The sequence below is a fragment of the Bos indicus genome, chromosome X (assembly GCF_029378745.1).
Source record: "Bos indicus isolate NIAB-ARS_2022 breed Sahiwal x Tharparkar chromosome X, NIAB-ARS_B.indTharparkar_mat_pri_1.0, whole genome shotgun sequence".
Classification (NCBI taxonomy): domain Eukaryota; kingdom Metazoa; phylum Chordata; class Mammalia; order Artiodactyla; family Bovidae; genus Bos; species Bos indicus.
This window is the reverse complement of record NC_091789.1, coordinates 59,513,852-59,533,363: the sequence shown is the minus strand read 5'-3', so window position 1 is coordinate 59,533,363 and position 19,512 is coordinate 59,513,852. Positions and strand designations below refer to the sequence as shown.

Sequence of the window (19,512 nt, the reverse complement as noted above, 5' to 3'; positions counted from 1 at the left end):
AAGTGCTAATGTTTTATCTGTCACTTAAGAACCACGATTTATATACATAATAAATATTAATGCAATGTCTCAGAAGAACTTTGTTTTTCTATCAAAATTAGGGATGTCAACAAACCAATGTCAAGAACATCAAACTCAGGACCTTAGTGAATCAGTTCCTTTATATGGGCAAACAAATACTGGCAAAATATTAAAAAGCAAAAAACAGTTCAGAACACTGGAAATTAACCAAAGGTACAGAATGAACTGAAAAGTATCAATTAAAAAAAAAAAAAAAAAACTATTGAACCTCAGTAAGAACACCAGTCTGTTACATTTTAACTTCAAGTTATTCCCATCCTCCCTCCCTTTCAAGTTCAAAGGTATGGTAGTCATGAAAGTCAGAACTATCACAGCCAATGGATCTTTTGGAGGTTCATTAAAAGCCCCATCCCCAGAACACAGTCAATATTTTCACCGAATTAGTAGCTACCCAGAAAACTCCATTCCCAGGGTGTTTTTACCATTGGATTTGATTCTGAGCTCAGTTCAGTTCAGTTCAGTCGCTCAGTCACGTCCGACTCTTTGTGACCCCATGAATTGCAGCATGCCAGGCATCCCTGTCCATCACCAACTCCCAGAGTTCACCCAAACCCACGTCTATCGAGTCAGTGATGCCATCCAGCCATCTCATCCTCTGTCGTCCCCTTCTCCTCCTGCCCCTAATCCCTCCCAGCATCAGAGTCTTTTCCAATGAGTCAACTCTTCGCATGAGGTGGCCAAAGTACTGGAGTTTCAGCTTTAGCATCATTCCTTCCAAAGAAATCCCAGGGCTGATCTCCTTCAGAATGGACTGGTTGGATCTCCTTGCAGTCCAAGAGACTCTCAAGAGTCTTCTGCAACACCACAGTTCAAAAGCATCAGTTCTTTGGTGCTCAGCCTTCTTCACAGTCCAACTCTCACATCCATACATGACCACTGGAAAAACCATAGCCTTGACTAGATGGACCTTTGTTGGCAAAGTAATGTCTCTGCTTTTTAATATGCTGTTTAGGTTGGTCATAACTTTCCTTCCAAGGAGTAGGCGTCTTTTAATTTCATGGCCACAATCACCATCTGCAGTCATTTTGGAGCCCCAAAAAATAAAGTCTGACACTGTTTCCCCATCTATTTCCCATGCAGTGATGGGACCAGATGCCATGATCTTAGTTTTCTTAATGTTGAGCTTTAAGCCAACTTTTTGAGTCTCCTCTTTCACTTTCATCAAGAGGCTTTTTAGTTCCTCTTCACTTTCTGCCATAAGGGTGGTATCATCTGCATATCTGAGGTTACTGATGTTTCTCCTGGCAATCTTGATTCCAGCTTGTGCTTCTTCCAGCCCAGCATTTCTCATGATGTACTCTGCATATAAGTTAATAAGCAGGGTGACAATATACAGCCTTGACGTACTCCTTTTCCTATTTGGAACCAGTCTGTTGTTCCACGTCCAGTTCTAACTGTTGCTTCCTGACCTGCATATTCAGAGCTCAGTTCTTTGTAAAAAGTACTTTCCTCAGGGCATTATAAGAAAACCACAGCAATCTGCTGATAATGTCACAGCTGCCTAAGGCTATGATTTCAATTTGAAGCAAACAAGAGCCTGGCTAAAATGTTAAAGGAAGGCTTTGAAAACAAGATGGCCATAAGGGAACTTTGAAAGATTCCAACATATTCTTCAGAATCTGAAAGTATACATGAGTATACAAGACTGTGAACCTGCCCAGGAACAAGATGGGACAGGAGAAGGCCCCCGTCACTCAACTCTGGCTGATCTTGGAAATAAGAAATGAAAACTAAGGCTGACTGATAAACTGCCTAAAGTATGAGGAATACCTTTACACAAAGATCTCCTTGGAAAAGGTGGAGAACTTAATGGTTCAAGGCATTTAAGGACATCTCTGACCCATCATTGGCTGACCACTGATTTATAATGACTGAGGGGGTGATCTGAAGAAGCCAGGCTTAAAAATACACACAAGGGGCTTCCCTGGTAGCTCAGTGGTAAAGGAGACACAGAAGACAATGCAGGAGACATGGGTTTGATCCCTGATCCAAGAAGATCCCACATGCTGCGGAGCAACTAAGCCTGTGCACCACAACTATTGAGCCTGTGCCACAATGAGAAACCCATACACTGCAATTAGAGAGCAGCCCCTGCACGCCACAACTACAGAAAAGCCCTTGCAGCAACGAAGACCTAGCACAGCCAAAATATTAATTAATTAAATTATTTTTAAATACAATTTTTTTTCGAAAAAAGGCAACCAACAATTGTGTCCCTAAAGGGCCTCACTTCTTAGATTTTTTTAAACTAAGAATGGAAACCAGCTATTATACATATATTCAAAGAACTAAAGGAAACTGTTTAAAAAAAATAAAGGACTCGGTTAAAAAGTAAGCAAAAGACCTAAGCAGAGACCTCACCCAATATATATATATTATATATATATGTACATATATATAATATATATATGTATATAAAGATGACAATCATATGAAAAGATGCTCAATATCATACATCTTTAGGTAACTGCAAAGTTAAAGGGTGAGATACCATTTCATACCTATTAAAATGGCTAAAATCCAGGATACTGGTAACACCAAGGGCTAATGAAGATGTGGGACAAGAACTCATTGCTGATGGGAATACAAAGCAGTACAGTACTTTAAGAGATGGTGTGACAGTTTCTTATAAAGCTAAACATAGGTTACCTTATGATTCAGCAACTGTGCTCCAAGGGATATACCCAAATAAGCTAAAAACACATCCACACAAAAATCTGCACATGAATGTTTATAGCAGTTTTATTCATAACTGCCAAAACCTGGATGCAACTAAGGTATCCTTCAATAGGTGAATGGATAAACACTGCTATATCCATTATACATATATTATATATATCCAAATATATCCAAAAATGGAATATTTTTCAGCAATAAAAAGACATGAACAATCAACACAACTAAGAGCTGGTTTTTTTTAAAGATAAACAAAACTGATAAACCTTTAGCTAGATTTACCAAGAAAAAAAGAGAATTCAAGCAAAATTAGAAATGAAAGAGGAGATTTTGTCTGATGACACAGAAATTAAAAAGATCATAAGGACTACTATGACTGATTATATGCCAATAAATGGGATGATACTGAAGAAATGCACAAATTCCAAGAGACATACAATCTACCAAGATATAATCATAAAAAATAGGAAATCTGAACTTAACCAATGATATGTAAGGAAACTGAATCCAATACAAAATCTCCCAACAATAACAACAAAAATCCCTGGCTTCATGGGTGAAATCTGTCAAATATGTAAAGAAGAATTAATGCTAATCCTCAAACTCTTCCAAAAAATTAAATAGGAGTCAACACTCCCAAACTTCTTTTACAAGGCCAGCAGTCCCCTGAAACCAAAGCAGATGGGAACACTACAAGAAAAGAAAACTACAGGCCCAAAATCCGTGATGAATACAGATGCAAAAATTCTCAACAAAATACTGGCAAACTGAATTCAACAGCACATTAGAAGGATCGTACACCATGATCAACTACGATCCCTGGAAGGCAAGGATGGTTCAAAATATACAAATCAATAAAATGAACAGAATGAAAGGCAAAAACCATATGATCATTTCAATAGATGCAGAAAAATTATTTGACACATATTCAACATCCTTTCACAATAAAAACTTTCAATAAAGTGGATACAGAGAAACATACCTCAATATAATAAAGGCTATGTGTGACAAGCCCAAAGCAAACATCATACTCCATGGTGAAAGGTTAAAAGCTTTCTAAGATTAAGAACAAGAAAAGGGTGCCCACTGTCACTACTACTATTCAACAAAGTGCCATACATCCGGGCCAGAGAAACTAAGCAAGAAAAACAAATGAGATATAACTACACACTTGTTAGAATGGCTTTTATCAAAAGACAAGAGTTAAGTGTTGGCAAGAATATGGAAAAAAAGAGAGCACAAGCACAGTTTGTGATGATGCAAATTGGTGCCACACTATGGAAAACATGTATGAAGGTTCCTCAAAAAAATAAGAACTACCACTTGGGGACCTCCCTGATGGTACAGTGGTTAAAAATCTGCCTGCCTCAATATAATACAGGAAGGGGACACGGGTTTGATCCTTGGTCCAAGAAGATTCCGCATGCTGCAGAGCAACTACTGAGCCTGTCCTCTAGAGCCTGTGTTCCGCAACAAGAGAAGCAGAGAAATCACCGCAGTGAGAAGCCCGTGTACCTCAATGAAGAGTAGCCCCTGCTTGCTGACACTAGAGAAAGGATGAGCATAGCAGTGAAGACGAGCATAACCAAAAATATAAATAAATAAAGTTTTTAAAAAAAGACCGACCATATGATTCAGTAATCCCACTTCTCAGTATATAGTCAAAGGAAATGAAGTCACTATCTTCAGGAGATAACTGCATCCCATATGCTCACTGCAGCATTGTTCACAAAAGCTAAGACAAACCTAACTGTTGACAGATTAATCAACAAAGAAAATGTGGTATACAGATAAACAAAAAATTATTCTTCAGCCATAAAAGGAAGTTTTGCAATGTGCAACAACATTGACAGACATTAAGGACACTACACTAAGTGAAATAAATCGGACACAGAAAGACAAATACTGTATGATCTCACTTACGTGTGGAATCTAAAATAGCCAGCTTTACAGAAGCAGAGTAGAATGGGGTTTGCAGGGGCTAGGAAAGGGGGAAATGAAGAGATGTTGGTTAATGTGTACATACTTCTAGTTTATATGAGAAATAAACCCTAGGAATCTAATCTACAGCATGATGACTATAGTTATCAATATTGTATATCTGAAAGTTGCTATGAGAGTAGAATTTAAATGTTTACAACTACAAAATTGTAATTACATGAGTGGGTGATAAGTGAAATAACTTTACTGTGGTAATCATTTAATTGACATATAAATTGTGTAAGTTTGAGATATATGATGTGATGATTTGATACAGATATATTAAGGCCTATTTTAATATAGGTGTATCAAATCATCACATCATACATCTTAAACTTACACAATTTGTCAATTATCACAATAAATCTGGGGGTGGTGGCAGGGAAAGAACCTGGCAGTTCCTTACACACATAGTTGAAGTTTAACAAGTATCTGTTGTATTTTTTAATTTAAAAAATGAGATATCAAACCACAAAAAGATATGGGGGAAACATGCATACTGCCAAGGAATCAGTCTGAAAAGAATACATATGTTACATAAAATTTTGGAAAAGGCAACCCCTCATTCATAAAACTAGGATGCGGCAGCTGGTCCCATCACTTCATGGCAAATAGATGGGGAAACAATAGAAAGAGTGAAAGACTATTTTTTTGGGCCCCAAAATCACTGTGGATGGTGACTGCAGCATGAAATTAAAAGACGCTTGCTCTTTGGAAGGAAAGCTATGACGAACCTAGACAGCATATTAAAAAGCAGAGACGATATTTGCTGACAAAGGTCCATATGGTCAAAGCTATGGTTTTTCCAGTAGTCATGTATGGATGTGAGAGTTGGACCATAAAGAAGGCTGAGCGCCGACAAATGCTTTCAAACTGTGGTGCTGGATAAGACTCAAGAGTCCCTCAGACTGCAAGGAGATCAAACCAGTTAATCCTAAAGGAAATCAACCCTGAATATTCATTGGAAGGACTGATGCTGAAGCTGAAGCTCCAATACTTTGGCCACCTGATGCAAAGAGCCAACTCATGAGAAGAGACCCTGATGCTGGGAAAGATTGAAGGCAGGAGGAGAAGGGGGCAACAGATGAGAAGGTTGGATGGCACTCAGTGGACATGAGTTTGAGCAAGCTCCAGGAGATGGTGAAGGACAGGGAAGCCTGGCATGCTGCAGCCCATGGGGTCACAGAGTGTTGGACACGACTGAGCGACTGAACACACAACACAGAAGGGTTGAAAGTTAAGAGGATTCAGGGAAAGTTTAAAAGGAGTATTCAAAACAATGTCTGAATATAAGGGTAGGACGGAAGAATCTTAGAAAGGAAAAAAAAAACAATTATTAGTGAGTATATGTCCCGTGTTACAACACTTTCTTTTTTAAAAAAGCTTGTTTTGACAAGTATGTATCTGACTCTGTGATCCCATGGACTACAGCTGGCCAGGCTCCTCTGTCCATGGCATTTGCCAAGCAAGAATACTGGAGTGCGTTGCCATCTCCCTCTCTACTTGACAAATATACTTTACTGTTAATGCTAAATTTTGATGTTCTAATTAGGGATTATGTTTTCCCAAAACCAATTCAAAAATTCATGGTTGTAGTCTGGATCTCAAAGTAAAGTGCATTCTCTTAATTTAGGACATATGACTGAGACTCCAGCTTATCTAGTAGTTGTATATCTGCTGCTGCTAAGTCACTTCAGTCGTGTCTGACTCTGTGCGACCCCATAGACAGCAGCCCACCAGGCTCCCCTGTCCCTGGGATTCTCCAGGCAAGAACAGTGGAGTGGGTTACCATTTCCTTCTCCAATGCATGAAAGTGAGAAGCGAAAGTGAAGTCGCGCAGTCGTGTCCGACGCTCAGCAACCCCATGGACTGCAGCCTACCAGGCTCCTCCGTCCATGGGATTTTCTAGGCAAGAGTACTGAAGTAGGGTGCCATCGCCGAGTTGTATATCTAAACTATAGTAAAAGTAGCCAAGAAGGAAAATAAAAATAACCCTTATAAAATGCCAAATGTCAACATATAAAACTGACAGCAAGTGTGCTGCTTCTCTCCATGATTACCTTTTAAGTATTCACAAAAGTCACATTAACACGCTGCTGCTGCTCAGCTGCTTCAGTTGTGTCTGACTATTAGTAACCCTATGGACTGTATCCTGCCAGGCTCCTCTGTCCGTGGGATTCTCCAGCCAAGAATACAGGAGTGGGTTGCCATTCCCTTCTCCAGGGGATCTTCCCAACCCAGGGATTGAACCTGCATCTTGTGTTTCATATTTACCTTCAAAGATGTTTGTTTAAAAATCAATTTAATATTTGATTTGAAGAGCATAATATAGAATTAGGAAGATAAGCTTAAATTTCTTAACTTTTATTTTTGTTCTGGCACTTTGAATGGGAGGATTTTACCCCAAGGCCATAACAATTCTATATATCCATATAGCTATATAGATATGTAGAATATGCTGTATATAAATATATGCTCACACTTGTGATGGTTATAAATTTGGCACTATTCAGACATTTAGTGACTGAGCAAAATCCAATCACATGAAGAAGCAACATAGGTTGCTGACTTTATAAAGGGTATTCTTAGACTGGTTTGGTTTTTAGTATCTGCTATTGACTTTAGAAATAGCATATGGCTTCTAAAAGTGAAGAAAAGGCAGAGGAAAGATAAATATTTCTGTATGTGTAACTTTAACTTTTCCACAATTAGATTTAAATTAAAATATCTCATTAAACACAGCATAATAATGACTGGGGGCCACTGTTGACCTGTAAATTCAAAAACTACAACAAAAATACAAAGAACTACTTCCCTTAGATATCACAAGCTTATCTTAAAATATGCTCCTGTACATTGTTGTTGTTCAGTCACTCAGTCATGTCTGATTCTTAGAAACCCCATAGTCTGTAGCACACCAGGCTTCCCTGTCTTCACCATCTCCCAGAGATTGCTCAAATTCATGTCCATTGAGTTGGTGATGCCATCCAACATCTCGTCCTCTGTGGTCCCCTTCTCCTCCTGCCTTCTATCTTTCCCAGCTTCAGGGTCTTTTCTAATGAGTCAGTTCTTCACACAAGGTGGCCAAAGTATTGGAGCTTCAGCTTCAGCATCAGTCCTTCTAATGAATATATTCAGGATTGATTTCCTTTAGGATTGACTGGTTTGACTGTACATTGTACATAACTTTAAATTAGTGTTAATTTTATTTTTAATAAAACTTCTGATTTCCTAATGTTGAAATTCCAATCCCAAAGAATGGCAATGCTGAAGAATGTTCTCAAACTACTGCACAATTGCTCTCACTTCACATGACAGCAAGGTAATACTCAAAATCCTTCAAGCTAGGCTTCAACAGTATGTGAAGGACTCCCAAATGTACAAGCTGTATTTAGAAAAGGCAGAAGAACCAGAGATCAAATTGCCAATATCCGTTGGATCACAGAAAAAGGAATGGAATTCCAGAAAAATATCTACTTCTGCTTCATTGACTATGCTAAAGCCTTTGACTTTGTGGATCACAACAAACTGTGGAAAATTCTTCAAGAGATGGGAATACCAGACCACCTTACCCTTGCTTCCTGAGAAAACTGTATGCAGGTCAAGAAGCAACAGTTAGAACTAGACATGAAGCAACGGACTGGTTCCAAATTGGGAAAGGAGTATGTCAAGGCTGTATTGTCACCCTGCTTATTTAACTTATTTGCAGAGTACATTATGCAAAATGCCAAGCTGGATGAATCACAAGCTTGGAATCAAGATTGCCTAGAGAAACCTCTGATATGCAGATAATGCTAATAGCAGAAGGCAAAGAGCAACTAAAGAGCCTCTTGCTGAGGGTGAAAGAGGAGAGTGAAAAAGCTGGCTTAAAATTCAACATTCAAAAGCAAGATCATGGCATCCTGTCCCATCACTTCATGGTAAATAAATGGGGAAACAATGAAAACAGTGACAGACTTCATTTTCTTGGGCTCTAAAATCACTGCGGATGGTGACTGCAGCCATGAAATTAAGAAGCTTACTCCTGGAAGAAAAGCTATGACCAACCTAGACAGCACATTAAAAAGCAGAGACAACATTTTGCCAACAAAGGTCTGTATAGTCAAAGCTATGGTTTTCCCAGTAGTAATGTACAGATTTGAGAGTTGGACCATAAAGAAGGCTGAGCATCGAAGAATTGATGCTTTTGAATTGTGGTGCTGGAGAAGACTCCTGAGACAGCAAGGAGACCAAATCAGTCAATCCTAAAGAAAATCAACCCTGATTATTCACTGAAGGATTGATACTGAAGCTCCAATACTTTGGCCACCTGGTGTGAAGAGCCAACTCATTAGAAAAGACCCTGAAGCTGGGAAAGATTTAAGGCAGGAGAAGGGGATGGCAGAGGATGAGATGGTTGGATGGCATTCAATGGACATGAGTTTAAGCAAACTCTGGGAGATAATGAAGGACAGGGAAGCCTAGCATGCTGCATTCCATGCAGTCACAAAGAGTCAGACATGACTTAGCAAATGAACAACAAGAAATGTTGAAATCCACACAGCTTAAGCATCTCTAATTTACATTATAGCTACAGAAAATATATTACTTTATTCTGACAAGGCAAAGAAAACATCAGTTGTGTGGGTTAGATTATTCTTTTTTAAGAAATTATTTATTTTTGGCTGTGGTGTGTCTTCATTGCTGCATGGACTTTTCTCTAGTTGCAGTGCTTGGGCTTCTCATTACAGTGGTTTCTCCTGTTGCAGAGAATGGGTTCTAGAGCACCCAGGCTCTAGAGCACAGGCTCAAAAGTTGTGGAGCTCAGGCTTAGTTGCTCCACAGCATGTGGGATCTTCCCATATCAGGTATCAAACCCTTGTCTCCTGCATTGGCAGGTAGATTCTTTACCACTGAGCCACCAGGGAAGCCCTAAAGTATTATTCTTCTCTGCATTATCATGGAGGATAAGGAAGCCGTTAGATAGGGTTGGTTATGAAAACTAATGAAACAAGTATATTTATAAACACTTCAATAATCTGTAGATTTTGCCCTTTTAAACATTCCAATGCACAGCTCAATTTCTACCTCTTCTTGACATTCTATAGTTCCATGATCCACTTACAATGTAGTTGCAAAGCATCAAGTGAAGGATCTTTAGCAGTACTTTCCCTCTTAAGTCACTTTGCTTAAAACTAACCTAAAAGGGCCCATTTTTCTTTCACTTATTATAGTTCTGAAAAATTATCATATCTGGTAATATTTCTTGAGTATATGTGTTAATAAAAAATAAAAGATTAATGTGTTTTCTAAGCATTTGATTGGAAAATTTCAAAACCTGTGTATACACCTGGATTTTAACTTAACAAAATGTGGAGAATTTTAATTGACATATTTAAAAATTTAGACAGAACTGATACTTACGCATACTCCCAGTTGTTTCTGGGAGCATTTGTTCTTTGTTTCACAATTTGATATACTCATGGGAAAAATTTCCTAATCCTTCTTGTATTCATATTTAGATTTGTTGATTTAGACTTCCTTGAGATTTAGAATAAAAAGACTTGTTTGTGTATAATTTTTTAATATAATTTTTTCTTTGTTTCAGTATGCTAGGTGTAGCTATAAAATAACTACAATGTCTGTCATTTAGAAATCAAATGGAACCAGCTCCTCTTTAAAAAGCTCTCTTTACTATTTTTTAAAATGTAGTTTAAAAATAAAGCTAGACATATACAGATTATAGTAAAACAAGTTAATATTCCTCCTCACGGTGAAGATAAAAATCTTAAGTGAAAATAGAATGTTCTGTCAATTAAAAAAAAAAACAAACACATTTCCAAGCAAGCCAGTTTACTAACTGGTATTTCGTACATATCTTTGTTAAAATCTTTAAAAATGGGTAAGAGAAACTAGAAAACCTTAGAACTTTGACGTACATCTGAAAAGACGGCAAACTCATTTTGAAACAAAATCCTTTCTTGACAATTGAGCATATCCAACTATTAAGATGCATCTGAGAATTTTCAGGGGAAAAAAATTCCAGGTATTCAGGTTTAAGATAAACAGATAAATTAAAGGAAAGGGAAAGATAAACAGAGCGTTACATCCAACACAGAGACTGAATCTGAAATGGACTTAGGACTGAAAAACAAAAGTGAGATAAGCAAGAATATGTGAGCAAGACTGATCAGTTTACTTATGTCCTCACATCAAACTGTCGTATACTGTGGGTATATATATTTGACGAGAATGAAAGATTAGCAAGTTGGGGCACAAAAACTCTTAAATGGCCAACATGAAGGTTCTGTGTCTGGAACAGAGACTGTTGTTGTTGTTCAGTCGCTAAGTCATGTCCAACTCTTAAACGGAAATATATACATATTTTTTAATTATATGCTTTCACTGCACTTTTCTATTATCAAGTAGAGAGTCAGTCTTGTCAATTCTGCATTCTCATTGACTTAGCATAATATTTTCAGTCTCTGCTCTAGGGGAAGAAATAAAAGCCTCTATAATCCAATCCAAGTAAAATAATATAGCCAGTGAAGCCAATGTTGATTTTTTCTTTGAATTTTTAATTAAAATAAAAGTAGTTGTAATGTTTTATCAATCTATTAAAACATGAGATTGAAAAAGAAAAATTAATTTGAATTGAAACTACATTTCCATAAAAGACAAACATCAAAATCAGGCTTTTAATTATCTTTTGCCAAGAATATCTGCCTTGTCTAATATTTTACAAGTAAATAGATATGTCACTATTTTGCTTTGGCCCAGATTATATAAATAAGGCTGACCTGCTTGATGTTAAAAAGATTATCAGACCATCTCCCTACAGCAATTAGTCCTTTTTTAATGCCTCATTGAATTCTCAAACATAGTTTGAGTTGTTAAAAGCCATGTTATATGAAAGTATAAGGTATGTATATATGATTAAACAACAAATATAGTCAAGAAAAATAACAAGATAATTTTTTAAAAGTCTGAATTCCTAAAAAATGATAACGTCCCTAATTTTCACTTCTGCTTTATGATGGTAACTTAGAGAATACAATTTCTTTGGTATTCATCTTATAAAAACTAAACATAAGTATAAATAGGAAAGGTACTATGAGTTCCTTTTAAAGAGGGGACCACACAAACATAAATCTTTTTTCAAAATGATTTGATTGGTATATAATTACCTCTGTGCTAATATCGTGATATTGAGTTGAAGTTGCCCCACACTTGAGCCTGAGCCTTGCCACCAATTCCTCAAATTCTTTTACTTCACTGAAGCGAAAAGCTGTTTTTCCTTTGACGCTAATGACGACAGATTTGCTGGAATCATTTGTCTTATCTATAGCTAAGACCTGGGGGATGAAAACATAAGTGAATCACTTTTTTTCTCATTTTTGACAAGGTCAGGCAAAATGGCTTAGCTTATTATTATTTGTTTTTTGTGGCAACAAGTTTTGGTCTGTGGTAGGACTTAGTAAGGAATAGACTTTGGGTATTAGTAGTATCACTGATACAAGCAATCTCAGCGCAAGTTATTTCACTTCTTAAGGGAAAGGTTAACATGTAACCTTTAAAAATGACCAAAGTAAAAATTCAATGCTGCAATACTGATAACTGATTTTTGACTTATACAAAAGCTATCAATTCTTTTCTTTCTGACCATGTATATATATCAAATGTGATAGTGTTGGTATTCATGTCATAAATGTCTGAGTGATTATACTCTATGTTGCATCACCCCAAACCCTTATGTTGTACGTAAACTTTTAGTTGTTTTCATTTTCAATAAGAGCTATAAGGTTCTTATCCTAGTACTCTTATCCTTAGGAATGGTACTCTTATCCTGGAGAATATTATGGAACTTAAAAAAGATTATTTAAAAATTACTAAAAAGATGTTGCACATTGTTTTTAATAATTTACAAAATTAAAGGGTATTTTACTCTGTGAATGATAACATTTTTGAACTAAAAACTGATATGCAACTAAACTTACTTTACCTCTCGTAATGGAATGATTACACTACACAGATTGCCATCCTGGCTAGCAAAGCAGATATAGTTTTCCGAGATGCACATTTTTCCATGAGTGTTGAAGTGGCTGAATGGTACCCATAAGAAACATTCATGTACTTCTTTCAAAGTCTCTTCTTTGGGCAGCCTAAAAAAAGCACTGAATTGCTCACTGTGGGCTCGGTTTTCCAGACCTCTATAGGAAAGAAAAAAAGAAGGGGCTCAAATGATGCCTTCTAAAGTGTACACATGTCTACACTGATTAAGTGCACTGTAAAACAGAACGATTAAACACTACATGCTATGCTCTTCAACAAATTATGGAATGAAAGAAACACACTGATTCCTAACCAATTTGTTCTCTTTTCCAGTTTTGTATTATTAGTAGATTCCAATGCACAACAGCTAGAGATGATGTAGGTCTTCAAACCATCTGTTAAAGGGTGATTTGCTAGGAGATTATTCTATTATTATATTCATATGTGAATATGGCTAAAACCAATCTTGGAAGATAATAATTTTTACACCTGGTTATCAGGAAAATCAAGAGAGTTACCCAGTTTAAACAAAATGATGAAAATTTACGGCATCAAAATTTAGACGGGAAGACTAGTACATAAAAATAACATTAAAATCAAATGAAGCCAAAATCTAAACGAATGTTTAAAAAATTCAAAGTAGAGACACAATAAAACAGTGCTTTCACAGTTTTGGGCACAGGATGGGTGTCAATAAATACAGATGACTTGTTAACTGACACATAAATATATAAATAAAAAACAATTGCTTAAAATAGCACAATTTTTCTAGAGGCATTAAACACTTGAGCTAAGCAGCAAAGCCATCTGGGGTAGTGAGTAAATTATGCAAGTTCTAACTCTAAGCCAAAAAAGTTAAAACTAAATTTATCCTTCCAGCATATACTGTTTGAATATGTGGCAGTTCACCATGTCTTTTAAAAATAATTCTGATAAATATGAGCAGAGACTCACAATTTTTACCTCACTTAAATTGCAATTTGGTGGGTTTTTCCACTATTATTGAAAAACATAAGATCTTTTTATATGAATGAAAAGATGTATGCAATATATTATTTTAAGAGGAGAAGTAGACTGTAGCATAATATGTGATGTTTAATCCCATTCATGCTTTTGGCAAATATTTTTTAATTCATGCATTAAAAGGTCTGGAAGGATATACACTGAATTTAGCTACTATAATTCATATTTGTAAAAACAATAAACCAAAGCAATAGATATTCCATTTTATTTTAAAAATGTCATTTGGAGACGAAGTCTAAATGATCTGTTTTTTTTTTTTAATGTACTAGGGAAAAGGATTTAGATATATATGATATTCAATGCATGTGCTCAGTCACTTCAGTCATGTCCGATTCTTTGTCACCTGATGGACTCCAGCCCACCATGCTCCTCTGTCCATGGGATTTTCCCAGCAAGAATACTGGAGTGGGTTGCTATTTCCTCCTCCAGGGGATGTTCCAGACCCAGGGATCAAACCCACATGTCTCCTGCACTGAAGGTAGATTCTTTACTGCTGAGTTGCAGGGGAAGCCCTAATTTTCAGTAGGTTCTTTTAAAAATGCACATAGACAAAAATGAATCTACTATATCTCATTTAAATACAGACTTGGTTATGAATAACTCATTGATAAGTGGCCTTTTAGGATATTTTAAGGGAAATAAAATAGATAAAATGTTTATGCTTAGGGTGGCCAATCAAAACAACCTATATAAACAAATGCTTCACTATAACATAACATAAATTATATTCTTAATCCTTATAGAGTTTAAATCATGCACACTGGGACCTAATTTTGATAGTAAGGTGTAAAACAAATTCACCTTGCCGATCTATTTCCAGAAAAGTAAGAAGGCTCACAAAGGGAACCCTTATGTATATAGATTTTAGGAATGGGTTAAGAATAGCCAAGAGGAACACCTGTACCTAGGTTAGGGCTATGTAACAATCACACAGCATCCAGGTTACTAGTTCTGGTCTATCCACAGGACTGCAGCTTAGCTTTCTCTTATTTACACTTTCCCATACAGTCTATACCCTCATCCTTCTTGTCAGAAGCTCTTCTCACTAGCTATTTCTGGATCCTCTCTCCTTTGGCACACTCATTTCAGTCAACTGTTCTGAGTGTTGAGCAGGATGAAAGGGCTCTGGTCGGTTTCAGCAAACCAAATATAGAGGCAAACAGCCATAAGACAGATACTTCTGATGCAGGCACTAATAATGGTTACTATTTATCTAGTGCTTTATATTTTACAAAGTGCTTTCACATGTTATATTGCTCATTCCTCACAAGTGCTCTCTGAGGTACAAACAACAGATGAGAAAACTGAGGTCCTGAGAGGTTACAACTTTTCCCAGGGTTGCTCTAATCTTATTCTAAAGCTCATATTCCATTGATTCTACTAACTTATCCTTATACTAAAATGTGAAACTCTCAGGAGGAGAGGGTTGGAAGAGGGAAAAATTGGGAGTCTGGGATTAGTAGATGCAAGCTATTACATATAGGATGGATAAACAAGATCTTACTGTATAGCACAGAGAACTATATTCAGTATCCTCTGATAAACCATAAAGGAAAAGAATGTGAAAAAAAATATATGTATAGCCAACTGAGTCACTTGGCTTTATAGTAGAAATTAACACAACATTGTAAATCAACTATATATCAATAAAATTTTGTAAACAAAGAAAAAATGAAACTACCTATAAAATGTGTTTAAAAATAAACAATACATTTAACAATTTCAGCCTTAAATCTATCTAGGCTACTCCTCAGGCTAACCATGCACACAAAAACTTCTATGTTTCTAAAAGCACTCCAGAGCAAATCCTACTGAGATCTTAAATAATTTTCAAATCTAACTTCTATTACTTCTTAACATTAAATTTCTCAGAGAGGATACTATTTGTGAAATGCATATGAATAAACTTTAAAAACTCACACATCAGTGATTACTCCAAAGAAAAACTATCATATAACATAGAACAGTTAACTTTTTAAAAATTAATTTATTTAATTGGAGGCTAATTACTTTACAATATTGTGGTGGTTTTTGCCATACATTAACATGACTCAGCCATGGGTATACATGTGTACCCCATCCCAAACACCTCTCCCACTTCCCTCCCCATCCCATCCCTCTGGGTTGTCCCAGTGTACCAGCTCTGAGTGCCCTGTTTCATGCATCAAACTTTGACTGGTCATGTTATTTCACATATGATAATATACATGTTTCAATGCTATTCTCTCAAATCATCCCATCCTCACCTTATCCCACAAAGTCCAAAAGTCTGTTTATATCTGTCTCTTTTGCTGTCTCATGTATATGGTCGTTGTTACCATCTTTCTAAATTCCATATATATGCATTAATATACTGCATTGGTGTTTTTGTTTCTGACTTACTTCACTCTGTATAATAGGCTCCAGTTTCATCCAGCTCATTAGAACTGATTCAAATGTGTTCTTTTTAATAGCTGAGTAATATTCCATTGTGTATATGTATCAGAACTTTTTTATCCATTCATCTTTTAATGTTATTCAATGCCACCATTCTTTGGTCAAACAATACTTTAAAAATAAATATTAATTAAGCTTTGAATACCTTTTAGTGATTTGTAGAGGATCATCAAGGACTGGGTCATTATCAAATGTTTCCTTATCAAAAATTCTTTTTATAGCATAGTTTGCCAGTTGTTCCATAAGAAGGTATGTTTGGTTAATATGTAAAAACATTGAAAAGTAGTGATTCTCCCCTTGGGAACACACATGAATACTCTCTGTCAGTATGACATTTGAAGTCTTTTCAAGTTTTGAGACTGCATCCCAGGAGATAATGAGTTTTACTGCAAATTAGAGTTATAAGCAGATATGATTAAATTTCTCAATGTTGATTAATGTTTATCAATCAGGTCTTTCAAAACAAACAACAGTCACTTAAAAAATGCTATGAACAACTAAAATGCTTTTGAGTTCGAGATTAGTTTAAATTTTGAAGCATAACAATGAACATACAACAACTGATTTTAGGAACAGATATAATTCACCAGGGAAGTCCCTAATTTTAAATAATTTTTAATCTTTTTTTCTGATTTGATATTTAAACCTGATATTAAATTTGGTATTTCAATTTATACAATTATATAACTATTGGGATAAAAGCTATACATATGCTATGAACAGTACTGCTTGATTCTTCTTTGTAGCTGTAGGACATTAGGTACTATGATTACTACACATATTGTGTATTGTATGTTTAAAACAATTATTTAAATATAGATTGAAGAAAGTGCATAGTTTAGAACAAGGGAAAAAAAGGATATGTCAGATCACCATCATCATTTAATATTCATTTGCTTCCCACAGCAGGCAAGGCATTCTATATACAATTCAAATGGTTCTTATGTTAAACAACCAGTCCTAAAAGTATTCTTCCCCAGATGAAGTGAACTTTTAAATGTATAGTTTAATTACCTTTAATATCTATTCTACTACTTTACATGCAACCTAATACCATCACAAAGTTGATAGGTGAGTTTGTAAATTCAAAGTCATAGTAAACAACAGAAACCACTTACTTTCTGATCCTAACAAAAAAGAATAGAAGCTCAGAAAATTGGTGCTAAGATATAGCCAACCCTGACAAGGAACCCGTCCTTTCCAATAACTGCACGAGTAATAGGTAACTAACTTTTCCTGCTCTGGCAAACCAAAACATTTTTCAAATTTCAAAAGGGCTTCTCGAAATTTTTCAGGATCATCTTCTTTTGCAAAAGAATGTTTTCCCTCTTCAGCAATTAATCCCTAAAGGAGACAAAATAATTTCTGAAAATTAATAATTATCCATCAACAAAAATATACCTCACATGTTTAAACAGTTCCTTGAATAAAACTGTGTATACACACACACACATACCTACATCTCTTACGACAGAAGTGAGCAGATCCTCTTTAATTTTGTAATTAAATTTCTTTAAATTTGCCATTTCGTAATTTAATCTTTTCCTAATGCCTCAAAAAAAAAAAAAAAAGCTACCAAAAATACAGGTGCTAAATATTATTTTGATTGAGTGAAGGGTTCATTCAAAGAGATTCTTAAAGAAAATATCCCTAAGTGCACTCACAAGGGCACCAAAGAATAACCACTAAGTTTACAACTCTCTTTAGCTCTGATTCTGATATTTATACGTGTGCTTCTGCCAGTCCTGAAAGGTGCCAGTAAAACAATGAACTTCTATGCAACTTTCATCCTCAAATAAAAGGGTCGAAGAGTTTAGTATTCCATCTACAAACTATATCCATGCCACTTACTCTTATCTTTCCTTGTACAAAATTAGTAATATCTTCATTTGAATCAAACACAGATAAGGTCTTCATGATATTTTCTTCTAACCACTCCCAATGTTTGGTTATTTCTTCTCTGTCAGCACCTGATTAATAATAAAAGAGAAAGAGAGACTCAAAGAAAACTTCACACGCACAAAAAAACTGCTCTTGATATTTATAAGCTTAGTTTAAAAAGCTATAAAATAATATTTGCTCTTTTAAAAAATGATCATCATAAAGGAACAGGACACAATGTTTATTCTCCATGTCATCCTTAAGTGTGAGTATGAACACTAGTTAAGTAAATACAACTCATTCGAGAAAAGATACAAAATTTTAAAAACAAGGTGCCAGTAACTGGTACCTACAGTAACCAGTTCTTTTAAGAGAATATATCGAGTGTGTGCTCAGTCGCTCAGTCATATCTGACTCTTTGTGACCCCACGGACTGTAGCCCGCAGGCTCCTCCGTCCATGGGATTTTCCAGGCAAGAATACTGGAGTGGATTGCTATGCCCTCCTCCAGGGGATCTTCCCAACTCAGGGATCAAACCTGCATCTCCTGCATTGCAGGCGGATTCTTAACTGCTGAGCCACCAGGGAAGCCGTGATATATAGTGTACGTGTGTATTTGTTAGTTGCTCAGTCGTGTCCGACTCTTTGCGACGCCATGGACTGTATAGCCTGCCAGGCTCCTCTGTACATGGGATTCTCTAGGCAGGAGTACTAGAGTGGGTTGCCATTCCCTTCTCCAGGGGATCTTCCCAATCAAGGGATTGAACCCGGGTTCCCCACATGGCAGGCGGATTCTTTACCATCTGTGCCACCAGGGAAGCCCAAATATATAGAGTACTAGAATATAAATATACATAATTTAATCTTTGGTCTTCAAATAATACAGTCAGCCCTGTGCCTGTGTGACTGAAAACAGCACGCATATGACAATTCTATGCACACTGCATAAACACGGATCTCAACTGTGTTTATGGAGCTTTCTCTCAGTCAGCTCTTTCATTAAAAAGCCTAGTCAACTTACAGAAATTTTATAAAAGAGATTAGAAATCCTATAGCAAGGTTAAATCCTTGTGATCTGCTGAATCAAGGTTAGGTGGTTTACTGAGGGTCAGAGTACTTGCATTGACAGAGTACTTGCATTGTTATTAAACTTAACTCTGGGTTGCTTTGATTTGAAGAACATTTTAATATTTTAATATCTATCAATTTTCCCCTATAACCAACATAGTTTTAGGATCTCCCTAGCACTGTAGATTATACAAATCTCACTCAAAAGAAATATCCTGACTTCTAAGTATGTTTTATGACATATGGAGAGTGATACATTAAAAATGTATTGATGGGCTTCACTGGTGGTCTAGTGGTTAAGAAGTCATCCACCTGCCAATTCAGGGAACATGGGTTC

The 19,512-nt window shown here is 36.2% G+C and overlaps 1 protein-coding gene across 1 annotated transcript in view; it reads right to left on the bottom strand.

Annotated features, from left to right (window-relative positions):
- Nucleotides 1–19,512, bottom strand: part of TBC1D8B (TBC1 domain family member 8B) — a 77,734-nt gene that overhangs the window by 35,315 nt on the left and 22,907 nt on the right. The window contains exons 3-7 of the mRNA XM_019955442.2: nt 18,079–18,197; nt 17,346–17,571; nt 16,373–16,613; nt 12,719–12,926; nt 11,904–12,071 (exon numbers count right to left, since the gene is read on the bottom strand). Coding sequence (XP_019811001.2) covers nt 11,904–12,071; nt 12,719–12,926; nt 16,373–16,613; nt 17,346–17,571; nt 18,079–18,197 — 962 coding nt within the window. The remainder of the gene's footprint in view (nt 1–11,903; nt 12,072–12,718; nt 12,927–16,372; nt 16,614–17,345; nt 17,572–18,078; nt 18,198–19,512) is intronic.